The sequence below is a fragment of the Giraffa tippelskirchi genome, chromosome 11 (genome assembly GCF_054371585.1).
Source record: "Giraffa tippelskirchi isolate mGirTip1 chromosome 11, T2T-mGirTip1v1.2.pri, whole genome shotgun sequence".
Taxonomy (NCBI): domain Eukaryota; kingdom Metazoa; phylum Chordata; class Mammalia; order Artiodactyla; family Giraffidae; genus Giraffa; species Giraffa tippelskirchi.
In genome coordinates, this window is record NC_137285.1 from 124,569,002 (window position 1) to 124,586,858 (window position 17,857).

The 17,857-nt window shown below is 38.8% G+C and overlaps 1 protein-coding gene across 6 annotated transcripts in view; it reads right to left on the reverse strand.

The window, feature by feature from the left end:
- Nucleotides 1-11,381: 11,381 nt before the first annotated feature.
- The window catches only part of RAB6A (RAB6A, member RAS oncogene family), an 89,711-nt gene continuing 83,235 nt past the window's right edge, over nucleotides 11,382-17,857 (reverse strand). For all 6 annotated transcript variants that reach the window (XM_081539551.1, XM_081539554.1, XM_081539553.1 and 3 more), the window contains 2 exons: nucleotides 14,696-14,762; nucleotides 11,382-13,665 (listed from right to left, as the gene is read on the reverse strand). In XM_081539551.1, coding sequence (XP_081395677.1) covers nucleotides 13,601-13,665; nucleotides 14,696-14,762 — 132 coding nt within the window. In that variant the 3' untranslated portion in view covers nucleotides 11,382-13,600. The remainder of the gene's footprint in view (nucleotides 13,666-14,695; nucleotides 14,763-17,857) is intronic.

Here is a 17,857-nt window from a genome sequence, read left to right on the forward strand (position 1 = left end):
GACTTCCTCAACATGATAAATACTACATATACTACCCACAGCAAATATTATATTTGGTGGTGAAAGACAAAGGCTTTCCCCTAAGATCAGAAACGAGAGCATGCCTACTTTTGTCACTTCTACTGGAAGTTTTAGCCAGGGCAATTAGGCAAGAAAAAGAAATAAAAGGCATCCAAATTGGAAAGAAAATCATCTTGTTCACAGATGACATGATCTTAAATGTAGAAAATGCTATATATTCCACAAAATATTGTTAATAAACCAATTTAGCAAAGTTTCAGGATACAAAGTCAACACAAAAATCAGTTGCATTTTATTCACTAGTACTAAACAATCTGAAGAGAAGTAAGGGAAAAAATTCCACTTACAATAGTATCAAAAAGAACACAACACTGGACTTCCCTGGTGGTCCAGTGGTTAAAAATCCACCTGCCAATGCAGGGGACATGGGTTCAATCCCCAGTTCAGGAAGACTGCACATGCCATAGGGCAACTAAGCCTACTGAGTAAGCCTGCACTCTAGAGCCTATGTGCTGCAGCTACTGATGCCCACACACCCTAAGGCCCATGCTCTGCAATAAGAGAAGTCACCACAGTGAGATGCCTATGCACCACAATGAAGAGCAGCCCTCACTTGCCACAGCTGGAGAAAGCCTGTGCACAGCAACATAGATGCAGTAAAGCAAAAAAAAAATTTTAATTAGTTAAAAGAAGAATAAAATATTGAGGAGTAAACCTAACCCAGGAGGTGAAAGACTTGTATGCTGAAAACTAAAACACTGCTGAAAAGAATTAAGACATAAACAAATGCAAAGTTCTATGGTCTGAATGTTTCTGTACCCCAAAATTCATACATTAAAATCCCACCAGAAACTAATGCTGCTGCTGCTGCTGCTAAGTCGCTTCAGTCGTGTCCGACTCTGTGCGACCCCAGAGATGGCCGCCCACCAGGCTCCCCCATCCCTGGGATTCTCCAGGCAAGAGTACAGGAGTGGGTTGCCATTTCCTTCTCCAATGCATGAAAGTGAAAAGTGAAAGTGAGATCGGTCAGTCGTGTCCGACTCCCAGCGACCCCATGGACTGCAGCCTACCAGGCTCCTCCATCCAGAAACTAATACAACATTGTAAATCAACTATATGTCAATTTTTAAAAAAAAACTATAAATTTTTTTAATTAAAAAAAAAAATCCTAACACCCCAAAGGTTATGGTATTAGTAGATGGGGCTTTGGGAAGTGCTTTAATCATGAGGGCAGAACCCTTATATGAATGGCATTAGTGCCTTTATAAAAGATGCTCCAGAGAGATCTCTGGCCCTTTCTGCCCTGTGAGGATACTACAAGAAGTCAGTGACACAAAAGAGGGCCCTCATCCAACCAACTATGCTGGCACCCTGATCTCATCAGACTTTTAGTCTCCAGAACTGTGAGCAATAAATTCCTGCTGTTTATAAGCTACCCAATCTGTAGTATCTTTTTATAATGGCCTAAATGAACTAAGAGAGAAAAATTAATACCAAGGTGTGGAATTGCTGCTATAACAAATACCTAGAAATACAGAAAAGAGCTTTGGAAGTGGGTATAAGCAGAGGTTGGAAGAATTTGGAAGTATGTGCTAGAAAAAAAGCCTATACTGTCAAGAATGGACTCGGAGGGCTCAGAAGGAGGAGAGCTTAAAGAAAGCCTCTCTTTTTCAAGAATACTTAAGTGGTAGTGACCAGAATATTGGTAGAAATACAGATGGAAAAAATCATTCTAATGAAGTCTCAGATGGAAATAAAGAATGTGTTACTGGAAACAGGAGAAAAAGCAATTCTTATTATAAAGTGGCAAATATGGGTTTGATCCCTGGTCTGGGAAGATTCCACATGCCTCAGGGCTGACCCCTTACTCTAGAGGTGAGAGTGCTGCAACTACTAGAGCCCTCACTAGTAGGGCTAGAACTAGAACCTGAGAGCTGAGCTGCAATTACTGAGCCTTCACTCTAGAACCTGAGAGCTGCAACTACTGAGCCCAACTGCCAAAACTACTGAGCCCAGTGCCACAACTACTGAAGCCCTTGCACCCTAGAGCCTGTGCTCTGCAACAACAAAAAATGAGAAACCCATGCACCACAACTATAGAGTAGCCCCTGCTCACAGCAACTAGACAAAGTCTGCGTGCAGCAGCAAAGATCCAGCGCAGTCAAAAACAAATTTAAAATAAACAATACAAGGCATGTGCAAGGATAAACTGGGAGATTGGGATTGACATATACACACTACTATATATAAAACAGATGACTAGTAGGAACCTACCATATAGCACAGGGAACTCTACTAAAGTACTCTGTAATTACCTCTATGGGAAGCCCTACCTCTATGGGAATAGAATCTAAAAAAGATTGGATAGGGACCTCCCTGGTGGTCCAGTGGCTAACACTCCATGCTCCCAATGCAAGGGGTGGGGTTTGATCCCTGGTCAGGGAACTAGATTCCACTTGCTGCAAATAAGAGCTTGCATACTGCAACTAAAAGATCACGCATGCTGCAATGAAGACTGAAGGTCCTGTATGTTGCAACCAAGACCAAGCGCAGCCATAATAAATTTCAAAAATAAATAAATATTAAAAAAACCAAAAACATTAAAAAATAAAAATGCAAGAGTGAATATATGTATATGTATAACTGATACACTTGCTGTATAGCAGGAACACAACATTGTAAATCAGTTATATGTCAAGAAAAATTAATTTTAATAAAAAGGATGTGCAGCTGAGTTGGGAATTGTGTGATGTTTTACAGTGTATTTTTGCACAGAAATTTTCTTAAGGTTGGCAGGTGACCTGTTGTCAGTGTAACCTGTTCTGTGACCAGCTTATCCTAACAAAGGAGTCTTTGCATTGGTAGCAAGTACTCTATCAGCTTTTAAATGCTCAACCCATCCCCAACAATTTTATGGCTGCTCCCAAGATTTCCATTAGCAATAGCCTTTACCTACACAAAACACAATGGACCCAGTCTGGTTTTTAAATCAGACCCAGTTGGACTGTGGTCAGTAACCACCAATAGTCCCTGATGTGGAATCTGGGGATAGAACCAAATGGTGGGGTTTTCCACTCAAAATAGGGAATGATGGAAAGCCAATTAGATTGGGAGCTCCATGCAGAGAGCAGAGCTCAGAAATGAGAGGAACTTACCCACCATCTTTGGAAATGGTGACAAAGACAGAGAACTCAAAAGAGTTCATGGATTTGCCTGTGTTTCTTGTCATCCCCAAAGCCATCAGAAGTATCCTTCAGTTCAATTGCTGCCAGCAAATCTGTTTAAAAAACAAAATTCAACTGAGTAAATTTGAAGCTCTAATTGGCTTTATTCAATGATCCATTAATAATAACTCATCTAGTGGATAGAAAGGAACTCTGAGGACATGTACAAAACAGAAGGCTTTTATAGGCAACAGGGGGTGGGGAAAAAAAAAAAGTTTCTAGTAAAGAACGGATTGACCTTCCTAGAGGGGACAAATGGGATCTATTGGGTGGGTTATCTCTCTAGTGCTGACCAGGTAATTCCAGGTCAAGTGGTTAAAGGTCACATTTCAAGAAGAAGCTGAAACCGCAATTAGGTTAGGTATTAAGTCCTGTTGATATGTGGCTTAGCGCAAGTGACTCCATTTTCGGTTTGTTTTTTCTTTTTTAACATGTGAGAAGAGAGAAATGATTTAAAAGGTGGAATTCTTAGGACTCCCTGGCAGTCCAGTAGTTAAGATTCTGTGTTTCCACTGCAGGGAGTGCAGATTTGATCCCTGTATGTGGAACTAAGATACCTGATGCCATGTGGTGCACTGAAATGAAATAAAAATGAAAATAACAAAAAGGTGAAATTCTTAATCAAAGGGGAAACAGGAACTTGAAATTTGAAAAACTCTCATCCTATTCATATTGAATGAGAGAGTTCATTTAAGAGAGAATACAAAGGGTGTGGCAGGATTTGCTAAGATTTATATGGAGCTACCATTTCAACAGAAGCTAGGAGCTATTCTAGACAATGGGGAGATTGGTTGATCATCTAAAGATGGGACCTATTATTGTCCAAGGCAATAGAAGAATGACCCCGAAGGGATTGCCATCACAGCCCCAAACTGAAAGGGCATCTAGGGCAGATTATTTCAAAGGAGGGGCTTCTGCTGCCTGGTACCCTTTCACATTGCAGGCTTTGATCCCCAAAATTCTGGCATCTAGCCCCTCAGCTACCCTTATTGTAGTGCAGGCCATGGTGGCAGTTCTTTCAGAGGGCACAGGTGGTAAATCTTGGCAGTGTCCACAGTAGCTACATCCACCCAGATTCCAAAGAATGGACACTTCTGGGGCCTCTGGTGCACAACCCAGAGAACCACTTTAGGGTACAGCAGAGAGCTGCTATGACAGCCAAGCCCAGCAGAGTTGTGGGGGTGGGACTGCCCTCGAACCCCCAAACTGGTAGAGCCAGTTTAAGAGTGTGCGATTCCACTTCCAGAGCCACAAGCACAGGATTCCAACCCATGAGAGCTGGGGTGGGGCCACTCCAGTTAGTCCAAAGTGCAGGTCCATGCTCCAGTGTACCTTAAGGCTTTGGACTTGCTTAGGACTTGTTACCCCTTTCTTTTGTTTGGCCATGCCATGTGGCTTGTGGGATCTTAGTTTCCTGACCAGGAATTGACCTGGGGCCCTTGGCAGTGAAAGCGTGAAGTCCTAACCACTGGACCGCAAGGGAACTCCTTTTATTTCTCCTTTTTGAAGTAGGAATGTCTATCCTATGCCTGTCCCACCATTGTATTTTGGAAGCACACAACTTGTTTGACTTAATGGGTTCATAAGTTGAATCAACACTGAATCTCACCCATGTAAAAAAATTAATAAACAGAAGCTTCAGAGTCGGAGACCAGAAGAGGGAGCGCTCAGACTCTGCAATGATCATCTTTACCCTGGCAAGGAATTAGCCAATGAAAAGCCATGGATGGACTTTCTCCTAGTCCTCCTAACTTCTTTTCCCCACTAAAAAAAGCATTCTCCTTCCCTTGCCATGCAGGGACTTGCCACAGACGCAGATCCCAAACTGCAATTCTCTGCTGATTCTGAATAAAGCCTTTTTTTTTTTTCCCCGGAGAAGTAACTCGCAGTCTGTTTTAGGTCAACATCCATTTCTAATTTGGATGAGACTGGTGCTTAGACGGTAAAGAATCTGCCTGCAATGCAGGAGACCTAGGTTCAATCCCTGGATCAGAAAGATCCCCTGGAGAAGGGAGTGGGTACCCACTCCAGGATTCTTGCCTGGAGAATTCCATGGACAGAGGAGCCTGGCAGGCTACAGTCCATGGCGTTGCAAAGAGTCGGACACGACTGAGTGACTAACAACTTCACAGATTTAGGCTTTAGTCAATATTTGAACAGGTAGATTTGGGGGTTACTGGGATGGAATGAATGTATTTTTCATGTGAGAAGGATATGAACTTTGGGTGGCCAGGGGCAGGAAGCTATGGTCTGAAAGTTTGTGTCCCTCCAAAATTTTATATGTTAAATCCTCCAAAAGATGATGGTATTAGTAAGCAGGGCTTTGGCACATGCTTAAGTCATGAGGGTGGAACCTTCATGAACAGAACTACTTATAAAAGGGATTCCAGAGAGATCCCTCAAGCCTTTCATCCTGTGAGTTCACTGCAAAAAGGTGCTGGCAATGAACTAGCACCTCGCCAGGTGATCACACTGGTGCTTTAATTTTGGACTTCTCAGTCTCTAGAACCGTAAGCAGTAAATTTTCTATTGTTTATTAACTGCCCAGTCTGTGGTATTTTGTTATAGCAGCCTGAATAGACTAACATAGAAAAGACATCCTGTGTTCATGGACTGGAAACCTTAAGATGACAAATGACCCAAAGTGATGAGAACAAAGAAGCAAGACTCACACATCCAGACTTCCAAGTGTACCATATAGCTACAGTAATGAAAACAGTGTGGTAATGCGTAAGGACAGACACATAGAAGAAAAGAACAGATAATACAGAAATAAACCCTCACATATATGGTCACTTTTCAACAAGAGTGTGAAGACCATTCAATGAGGAAAGGACAGTCTTCAACAAATGTTGCTATGAAAAGTTATTTATATGCAAAAAAGAATGAAGTTGGACCCTTACGTTATGCCATTTACAAAAGTAACACAAATTGGATCAAAGATCTAAGCTTTAAGAGCTAAACTATAAAACTGTTAGAACGTAGGAAATAATCTTCATGACATTGGATTTGGCAAGGATTTTCTGATATGACACCGAAAACATAAGCAAAAAAGGAAAAAGATAATTGGACTTGATTAAAATTTAAAACTTGGGCATCAGAAAACACTATTTGAGAATGAAAAGAAAACCCAGAGAATGGGAGGAAATACTTGTAAATCAATATATCAAGTTAATATCTAGACTATATGAAGAATTCCTAACTCAACAGCAACAAAAAATGTTAATAAACCACCCAATTTGAAAATGGTTAAAGGACTTCAATAGACATACCTCCGAAGTCTCTCAGTAAAATAGCCTGCAAGGAACTTAGAATGTATACAAATGGCAAGTAAGCAAGATGTTCAACATCATTAGTCATTCAGTTCAGTTCAGTTCAGTTCAGTCGCTCAGTCGTGTCCGACTCTTTGTGACCCCATGAATTGCAGCATGCCAGGCCTCTCTGTCCATCACCAACTCCCGGAGTCTACCCAAACCCATGTCCATCGAGTTGGTGATGCCATCCAACCATCTCATCCTCTGTCGTCCCCTTCTCCTCCTGCCCACAATCCTACCCAGCATTAGGGTCTTTTCCAATGAGTCAACCCTTCGCATGAGGTGGCCAAAGTATTGGAGTTTCAGCTTCAACATCAGACCTTCCAATGAACACCCAGGATCTCTTTTAGGATGGATTGATTGGATCTCCTTGCAGTCCAAGGGACTCTCAAGAGTCTTCTCCAACACCACACTTCAAAACCATCAATTCTGCGGTGCTCAGCTTTCTTCACCATCCAACTCTCACATCCATACATGACTACTGGAAAAACCATAGCCTTGACTAGACGTACTTTTGTTGGCAAAGTGATGTCTCTGCTTTTAAATATGCTATCTAAGTTGGCCATAACCTTCCTTCCAAGGAGTAAGCGTCTTTTAATTTCATGGCTGCAATCACCATCAGCAGTGATTTTGGAGCCCAAAAAAATAAAGTCTGACACTGTTTCCACTGTTTCCCCATCTATTTCCCATGAAGTGATGGGACCAGATGCCATGATCTTAGTTTTCTGAACGATGAGCTTTAAGCCAACTTTTTCATTCTCCTCTTTCACCTTCATCAAGAGGCTCTTTAGTTCTTCTTCACTTTCTGCCATAAGGGTGGTGTCATCAGCATATCTGAGGTTGATATTATATTGATATTATTGATATTTCTCCCGGCAATCTTGATTCCAGCTTGTGTTTCTTCCAGCCCAGCGTTTCTCATGATGTACTCTGCATATAAGTTAAATAAGCAGGGTGACAATATACAGCCTTGACGTACTCCTTTCCCTATTTGGAACCAGTCTGTTGTTCCATGTCCAGTTCTAACTGTTGCTTCCTGACCTGCATACAGGTTTCTCAGGAGACAGGTCAGATGGTCTGGTATTCCCATCTCTTTCAGAATTTTCCACAGTTTATTGTGATCCACACAGTCAAAGGCTTTGGCATAGTCAATAAAGCAGAAATAGATGTTTTTCTGGAACTCTCTTGCTTTTTTGATGATCCAGCGGATATTGGCAATTTGATCTCTGGTTCCTCTGCCTTTTCTAAAACCAGCTTGAACATCTGGAAGTTCATGGTTCACGTGTTGCTGAAGCCTGGCTTGGAGAATTTTGAGCATTACTTTACTAGCATGTGAGATGAGTGCAATTGTGCGGTAGTTTGAGCATTCTTTGGCATTGCCTTTCTTTGGGATTGGAACGAAGACTGACCTCTTCCAGTCCTGTGGCCACTGCTGAGTTTTCCAAATTTGCTGGCATATCGAGTGCAGCACTTTCACAGCATCACCTTTGAGGATTTGAAATAGCTCAACTGGAATTCCATCACTTCCACTAGCTTTGTTCGTAGTGATGCTTTCTAAGGCCCACTTGACTTCACATTCCAGGATGTCTGGCTCTAGGTGAGTGATCACACCATCGTGATTATCTGGGTCGTGAAGATCTTTTTTGTACAGTTCTTCTGTGTATTCTTGCCACCTCTTCTTAATATCTTCTGCTTCTCTTAGGTCCATACCATTTCTGTCCTTTATCGAGCCTATCTTTGCATGAAATGTTCCTTTGGTATCTCTAATTTTCCTGGAGATCTCTAGTCTTTCCCAATCTGTTGTTTTCCTCTATTTCCTTGCAATGATCGCTGAGGAAGGCTTTCTTATCATTAAAGAAAGGTAAATCAAAACCACAATGAGATAGATACCAATACATGCCTATTAGGATGACTATCATTTAAAAGATCAGAACATAAAGTGTTGAGGATGTGCAGAAATTGGAACCCTCATGCACCGCTTGAGAATATAAAATTGTGTTGATGTTGTGAAAAGTAGTTTAGCATTTCTTCAAAAAGTTAAATATAGAATTATCACATGATCCAGCAATTCCATTCCTAGGTTATATACTAAAAAGAAGTGAAAACAGAGGCTCAGAGACTGGTACACTAACATTCACAGCAGCATTATTTAAAATAGCCCAAAGATAGAAACAACACAAGTGTCCATCAGTAGTGGATGAATGAGTAAACAAAATATTGTATATACATACAGTGGAATATTAGTTAGCCAGTAAAAGGAAGCAAATCTGATACATGTTACAACATGAATGAACACTGAAAACATCATACTAAGTGAGGGAAGCCAGACACAAAAGGGCAAATGTTGTGCTTCCACTTATTTATGGTACCCAGAATAGGCAAATACACAGATAGCAGAATAGAGGTTACTAGGGACTGAGGAAAGGGAGAAATGGATTATTGTTTAGAATAGTTTGCATTTACTAGAATTTTATATAAATGAAAACATACATACTTTTCTTTTTGAATAATTTTTTTCTCACTAAGGATAAGTTTCAGAGATTCATCTATGTTGTGGGTATCAACAGTTCCTTCTGCTTTATTGTATATGATTCCGTAGTATGTGCCATGATTTGTTTACATAGCCACTTTTTGATGGACATTTGGGTTATTTCTAGTTCTTGCCTAATACAAGCAAAACTGCTATGAACATTTGTGTTCAAGTCTTTGCATAGAAACAAGCTTTCATTTCTTGTGGGTAAGTACTTAGGTATGAAATGGCTACTTTATACAAATGTTTAACTTTTAAAGAAATTTCCAAACTGTTTTTCCAAAATCTCAGATAGCTGAGTATGAGAATTCCAGTTGCTCATCTTTACCTACACCTGGTATGACCAATCTTTTAAATTTTAGCCTTTCTGATATGTATGTATTTCATTGTGGTTTTAACTTGCATTTCTCAAATGACTACTTATGTCAAACAGTTTTCATGGTTTTTTTCCCTATCAACTTATGAGAGTTCTTCATATATTTTGAATAGTGGTCCTTTATCAAGTATGCAATCTACAAATATTTTCTCAATTTGTAGTTTACTTTTTGTTCAGTTCGTTTCAGCCTGCCTAATTAAGAACCTCAGTTCCTCATTGACTGGAGGCTGTCCTCAACTCATTGCTGGGCCTCTCCACAGGCAGCTCAAATGTGGCAGATTGCTGCATAGAAGCAAATGAGGAGTCAGACTGTGTGGACAAGACAAATGCCACAATCTTTCATAATCTAACCTTCAAAGTGATGATGCAACCCTTGCTGTATTCTATTCCTTAGATGCAAGTCACCAGGTGCAGACTATATTCTAGGGGAAAGGATAATGAAATGTATGAATATGAATACTAGAGGCAGATACCATTTTCAGAAGATACACAGATGCCTATACAAATATTATCTTCAAAATTCTTTGTTTTCAGTACTTTATAATTTTTCTTGGTTTTTATCTTCCTGGAATTTCTGAATGTTGCTATGTATATTATTCTATTCTTAATCTTTACTTTTCTATTTCTTTGCTGTCTAATGAAAGAGTTCCTCAATTTAATTTGCTAATTCAATCAATGCAATCCAGTCTACTACTTACCTGTATTTTTTATTTCAGCTATTGTATTTTTCATTTAATAGTTGTACTTTTGGTTATTTTTCATCTTGTTCCACATATTACTATTACCTTATTTAATATTTATCATGCCATATTTAAATTATTGGTTGTCTTTTCAAGTATTTCTGCTTCAAATGGTATTCACTTTTTCTTTTGAGACCGTTTTCAGATATCCAACTACTCTAGCTTATGAGTCCAAATTCTCCTGGGTTTGGGCTATAACTCTGGGAAGGTATACTGGGCAAGAGCCAAAGACCAGAATGTCAAGTATTAAGGTAGGGAAGGGACAAACCTTGGCACAGCATTCTAGGAACCACAAGACCACATGTAACTGTTTCCGTTCAGTTTTATCCCACCAAACCAAACCTTTAAATCCAGTCTAGGAAGAAGCAACTCTTGCAGGAGGCAGTCTCCCTAGATTATAGACCACTAACTGATGTTTTCAAAGGATAAAGAGTGGGTGAAAGGCCTAAGGTAGGTATTTCCCACCTAATTTCATTCTCACTACTCAAGGATTTTTTTTTTTTTTGCCATGCCGCACAGCTTGCGGGATTCTCAGTTTCCTGATCAGACATTAACCTGGGCCATGGCAGGGAAAGCCCAGAATCTTAACCACTAGATCACCAGGGAACTCCCGCTCACAGCTTCTATTCTGCCCTGACTTTACCCCTGTGGATATCTGCACCTGTAATCTAAGATGTGACCTCCATTTATATAGTAATGGGGCTAGTTGTGGTTTGCCCTAAGGCAGGGATCAGCTCTTCTGTAAAAGATAATAAATATTTTTGGCTTTTGGGGCCATAAAAAGTCAGTTACAACTACTCAACCCAATCTTTGTTGAGTATGGCTGAGGTCTAACAAACTTTAATTTAAAAACAGGTAGCAGGCCGGATTTGGTGGAAGGGTAGTTTGTCACTCCTGTCTCAAGGCAAAGGTGGAGTTAAGAGTGAGGTGGCATAAGCAGAACTTAAACTGCTTTCCTTAAGACATCTTATTATTGCCTCCACCAGTGACCCTATCTTTCAAGTTGCAGCCACTTTCCCTCATCCTCAACAGCTGAAAAGTCTTCTGATTCCCCTGAGGTTTCTCAGTTTTGTTGTTACTTATCTGGATTCCATGTTCCCTTTATAGTCCTAGGGAGGAAGTAAGTAGCACATGGTAATTCATTACTTTGGCAGGAATGGGAAACCAAGTCAACAATTGTTTTCTTTTGTGTTTATTTATACATTTTTTTGGCAGCAAAACTTTATTAAACAGAAAATCTGCACTATGAACACACTTCACTGCTTCTGTTGAAGAACCTCAAGCCAAATAAAAAGACCAATATTAAAAGCAGCATTAACTGGTTACTGCCTTAGAGATACATCAAATGCTACAGTGTAGGAAGACAATCATCCCCATATCAGAAATCACAACTTTTTCCAAATAAAGAATATGACCGACCCATCTGCCATACTGAATTGATATTTATTTCAGGACATGCCATGTCAAAATAAAACAAAAGAGTCAACCCTTGCCTTTAACAATAATATTGTATTACAAAAGCACTTTACAACTCCATCCCATCTTTGAGTACAAGTTACTGGGGTATGTGGGCTAATGATTATCTGAAAGCATTTCTCTATTCGGACCCATAATCCAAGTGCTCTCTGAATATTATAAGGTGATATAGTAAGCGGGAAGTGGAGGAGGAAGAGGAAAGAGAGGGGAATAAGGTTCTCCCAGTTAAGGGCTTTGTTGCAATGAGGGGATGAGGAAGTATGAAGATATTTTTGTTGTCTTTTCATCCTTATACTGTGTTAAGTAATGCTTACAACATAAATTCAGCAGGCTTTTCCTGAGCTGTAACTCAGAAATTTACTTCCTGCAAACAATGTATTTACAAATGTGTTTATTAACTTACACAGCAATCTCACAATAACTAGTAAAGATTAAAATGGTGCACTCCTAGTATATTCGTTTGCAGTGTTTTAAGGGAAATACATATTGCCATTGTGATGAAGCTCTAAAGACTGAATAAAACATCTAAAAATTGAAAGTAGTTAAAAAGGCAAAGAAATAAATATCACCAAAGAAAAAAGATTAATTGTAGCTTAAATATAAAACCGAATCACTAATTAACCAAACTATACAGATCTAATAAAAAGCAAAACCAGGTTGAGAGAACCAACATAAAAAAAATGCTGAAAAATAAGGCATAAATCTGCATGTTGTTTTATTTTCATTCTCTCTTTTGCCTCTTCTATGTATGCTTGTTCAGATCTGCCTCTAAGGGCTTATAAGAAAACTTTTCATCTTCAATTTGATCTCAAATGTCCTGGGCAAAGCATTTGCTGTTCTGCTGAAGAATCTATAGTTGGTAAGCTTTAGATATCATTGTTTCCACTTGTTACAGTAGTTTTGATCAAGATGTCAAATTTAAATTCTTGCACTGGTTCTTCTTAAAGGAATTTGATTTCTACAGTGACTTGCCTGCATAGCATTTTTTAAAAAAGAAACAAAGTAAGAAATAAACTCAAGAGAAATCTATTGCTTAAAAAAGTCTTCTTTTTCAAACAGAACTCTATTTTGATAATTTTAAAATCTTGGGAGAATTAGCTCTTAGAAGAATTAAATATTTAAAACTTGTTCTGAAGCACTTTTATTTCTCTCTCCCAGAGTCTAACATGTGAAAGGATCATTTGTTTTGGTCAGAAATATATTTTATGTTCATTTACTTGTAAGTACTTAGTATGGTCATTAGGATTCATTCTGAAGACACATCAGAAACCCTTTCCTTATTCCAGCACTGCCTTCCATGATAGCTAAGTTTTGACCTCAATTAAGGTCTAAGTAATTTATATCAGTGCTCAAGAATAATTTTGGGTATCTTGGCTCAAGGCCTAGAGCAAGTGATATCGCTAAAATACAAGGTAATTTCAGTGGGCTTGGTCTGACTTGGTCTGGCTTTGCCCCCTCTTGTTAGTTTTGGGGGAGGGTGGGTAAGAGTAGGAGATGGGGTAAAGGAGAAGTGAGTACAGCAGGGAGAGATCAAGTAAGTCGGCATAGGCAAGTGCTCCTATGAACAACTGTTCTGTGACCAAGCCACATACTGTTGAGAGTTCCATCATTTTGAAGTACATTCTCGTAACATTTAAAATGAAAAACAATGTTAAGAAAATGTATCTAATTTTTAAAGTTATCACTGGAATATGCTGGAATCATTTGGCTTTTTGTAAAATATAAATAATGAAGACACTGACTTTTTTGTGCTTGTGAAGCTAATAGATCATCTCCACGATACAGGCAGCAATGATGAATTGCAATACGTTATTACTGAAGGGAAAAGGTTCAAGCCAATATTCACACTGCAGTCAATGAAAGAGTAAGGGGGCCAAAGCAGTGAGCTTCTGGAGGAAAGCTGAAGATGCCATGGGGGATTAGCAGGAACAGCCTCCTTCGCTGACTGGCTGCTCCTGAGGCTTTTCCAGTTTTATGTCAATCACTGAAACAAAAGTTAAGGAACCATAAATGGAGAAATACAATTCTGATTCTACTGGACACCAACGATTCTCCCATTTCTATCCGGCTTCAGAGCCTACTCCTCCATTATTTCCTATATAGCTAGTCTACCACATGAGGTACTCATATGAAATAAATGTGTTTGTATCTCCTATATGCAGCAAGGTTCTGAACAAGGTTAATTCCTATTCATTGGAATCTATCCTAAGGTAATTATTATTCTACAGGAAAAAGAAATCATATAAAGATGATGTTCCTTAAGGAATTATCTGTAACAAAAATCTGAAAACAGCCTACAAGAGAGTTCCAAAAATAGGGATAGAATTTAATAAACAATTGGGCTTCAACTCGATAGAACACATCATACTACTAATAATGGCTTAGAAAACACATAACATTTAGAAGTGGGAAGAGCTGAATATAAAGTGCTATGAATTCCATGGCTTTTAATAAAAATGTCTGCATACAGCAAAACACTAGAAGATAAATATGTGACAAATAAGGAAAATATAAAAACTCTTTTAAATAAATAATTTACATGTGCTTTGTTCTGTCCCCATTTCTGAAAGCAGAGGCTGTGATAAAGCTCCAGACTGAGTTATCTCCTGCCTATACCAAGTAGAAAGCTCAAATGTTAGAAAACACAGGGGAAGAAAGTAAGATATATACTGTGGTGAAAAAGCCCAGAGTCAAAAGGAGTCAAAATTAAGAAGCAGCAGGGTGGGATGCTACCAGCTTTCTGCTCATGAAAAACCAAGCAGGCAAAACAAACAAATCAAGCAAGCAAACAAACACAAACCCTGTCACTGATTAATTGTAGTGAGCAGCAGGCTGCAAAGAGTGCACTTGGATAACCAGACTGCATTTGCTATAGAAAAACTCGGAGCTTTTTTGTTCCTCAACCATCAATTCTTAGCTCTAAAAGGCAATGGCATAATATTCCTAAGTCAACCAAGTGGGGCTTTAAAGGCCTATGTTAACAACAAAATTTTCTTATGAAACAAAAAGGATACTGTCTTCTCTGCTTCTGTCCTGTGTGCTTTCCATTCCAGGTAGAGCTGCTGCAACACGTCGGAAGAGCTGTGGGGAAAAAAAAGACATGATAATTGGGAGGGAAAATTCAGCAAATGACATCAAGACCACTGGATGGTTGAGTTAAAGGATATGGCTTCTGGGTTATTCCTTAGACCTTAGCACAATTAAAACACATTAAAATGTCTATTTATTCTATAAACGAATGCTATATGAAAACCAATATGCCAAACACAAAGAGGGATAAAGATATGACTCTTGCTTTCCAACAAGTGAGATTAGACATGAACAGTTAAATATCATTTAGCAGTAAAAATATCATTTGAGTCACATAAACAAAGTACTATAGGAATTCAGATTATGGGCAGAATATTAATTTAGTTAAACTGTATAGTGGCATTCTTATTTATAATGAGTTAGGTTCTAAAGTTAGTGTACAGTTATGAGAAGGTCAGTCTAGTCGGAAATCACTATCTTAGAAACCACCACACCACACTCAAGTTGGGCGAGATGTTCACTTTGAGAGACATGTGGGAACAGAAACTGACTGAACGAAAAAATGACTTATACCTTTTACTTTGTGCCCAAACTTAGCTATCCACTTACCGGGTAGAATGGCAGGTGAAACTGCCATATTATTTCAATCATTTCTCTTTTTTGTTAGGCATTCAGTGCAAAATTTCTGTAAGTTAAAATGCACATATGATGTAACTACCTTGTACTAAATAAATAAGTACTTGTTTACTTGAGGCACTGTCTAAAGTTCTCCAGAGACACAGAAATGAACAAGATGTGGCCTTTAGATGCAAGGAGCTCACAATTTGGCAAAGGATATAGACTCAAACCATTCCTTATGATACAATGTTATGAGTGCTATAAACTAAGGAAGTAGAAAATGAGAGGCTACACAGCTGTAAGAAGGCCCTGTTCAAGCAGCTGAGAAAAATTCTTAGGCAATGACATTTGAGTTGGGATTTAAAGATTTCACTCAGTGGAAAACCATACCACGGAAAGCACTCAGAGTCTAAGCGTTCCATAAATGTTGCTGTATTAAAATGAGAAACAGAAACAAGGTCAGAGATGAAAGAATGGAACTATAAATAATCTGTTTAGGGAAAGAAGTATAGAAAAGGGGCAAATCTTTATCTGTAGACAATAGTTTGATGGGGTAGGATTAAGGAAGATATGAATAAAAGTATAATTGTCTTGGTCTACATTGCTTGGTCTAAATGCTACATTTAGTAGCATTTTAAAGATGTGCCAAAGTTAGGCATTAGCCTCAATATTCAACCAAAATCAGTTATTAGGCTTGAAACTGCAGAATGCTTACCTTGACATCATTTCTGCTACTCAAGAAATTGTGCATGACCAAAGATCACGCCTAATTGTATAAATTACTATCAATCAAATCAATGCAACATTAACTGTATAGTGAAGTGAAAGTGAAAGTCACTCAGTCGTGTCCGACTCTTTGCGACCCCATGGACACTGTCCATGGAATTCTCTAGGCCAGAATACTGGAGTGGGTAGCCTTTCTCTTCTCCAGAGGATCTTCCCAACCCAGAGATCAAACCCAGGTCTCCTGCATTGCAGGTGGATTTTTTACCAGCTGAGCCACAAGGGAAGCCCAAGAATATTGGCGTGGGTAGCCTATCCCTTCTGCAGAGGATCTTCCCGACCCAGGAATTGAACTGGGGTCTCCTGCATTGCAGGCAGATTCTTTACCAACTGAGCTATCAGGGAAGCCCATTAATTATTAATTAATTATACAATTAATTAAGCCATTAATTAATGTATACGGTGAGTCAATATTGATTAATATATGAATACTCAGTCTCAAATAAAGATCAGCATTCTCTAGATATAGATGCAAGAATAAATATTGCCAGGGCCGGGGCAATGGGATGACCCAGAGGGATGGGATGGGGAGGGAGGTGGGTGGGGGGTCCAGGAAGGGGAACACATGTAAACCCATGGCTGATTCATGTCAATGTATGGCAAAAACTATTACAATATTGTAAAGTAATTAGCCCCCAACTAAAATAAATAAATTTATTTAAAAAAAAAAAAAGAATAAATATTGCAACAATTAATGTCTGTGAAAGCTGTTATGAACAAAAATAACTTAAAATTTACAAAAGCAAAATGAACAGAGAAATACATTGACATAGTACTTTAGATAAGTGTAGGAGAAGTATTATGCCCTTTCAAAACTATCAAGTGTTTATAATCAATGCATGCAAAGTTGGACAATAATTATAATCTTTCTGAAGTTTTTATATATTAGTATTAGATAACATTAAAAGCAGAACGCCAACTTTGTCAGCTCAAAATTTTATGCATCAGGAAAAATCTAATACCCATTAAAAATCACTTTTCACCCAGAGGTAAAGAATATATAGAGTATGAAGGAAAACATTTTATAGACAATAAGAAAGACTGAAAAAAAAAAAAAGCGTTCCCCTGCCAAAGTCAACTGAAAACAATCACCTATTTAGGGCTGCAAACCAGTATACTGTATAGTGATTATTGGAATAATCTAGCGGCTGACAATGTGGCACTAAATCTTGTATCTCAGAAATTCATTCTATAATGATGATACTCCGTTTTGGCTGCAATGATTTTCAAGAATGGATAGGTAGTCCAGACCAGCTGGAACACAGAATATGTAAAAGAATTAGAATAAAGCTATATATATTGAAGGCCAGCCTAAGAAAGACCTGCAAAGAATGTGGACTTCATCCTAGCAAAGGAAGGTGCTAAAAAAAGCATGCATTAAGACTTCTTTCTACACAGAATAAGAGACACAGATGCATAGAACAGTCTTATGGACTCTGAGGGAGAAGGTGAGGGTGGGACGTTCTGGGAGAATAGCATTGAAACATGTATATTATCATATGTGAAACAGAACACCATTCCATGTTCGATGCATGAGACAAATGCTCAGGGCTGGGGCAATGGGATGACCCAGAGGGATGGGATGGGGAGGGAGGTGGGAGGTGGGAGGGGGGTTCAGGATGGGGAACACATGTAAACCCATGGTTGATTCATGTCAATGCTTGGCAAAAACCACTACAATATTGTAAAGTAATTAGCCCCCAACTAAAATAAATTTATTAAAAAAAAAAAAAAAAAAAAAGACT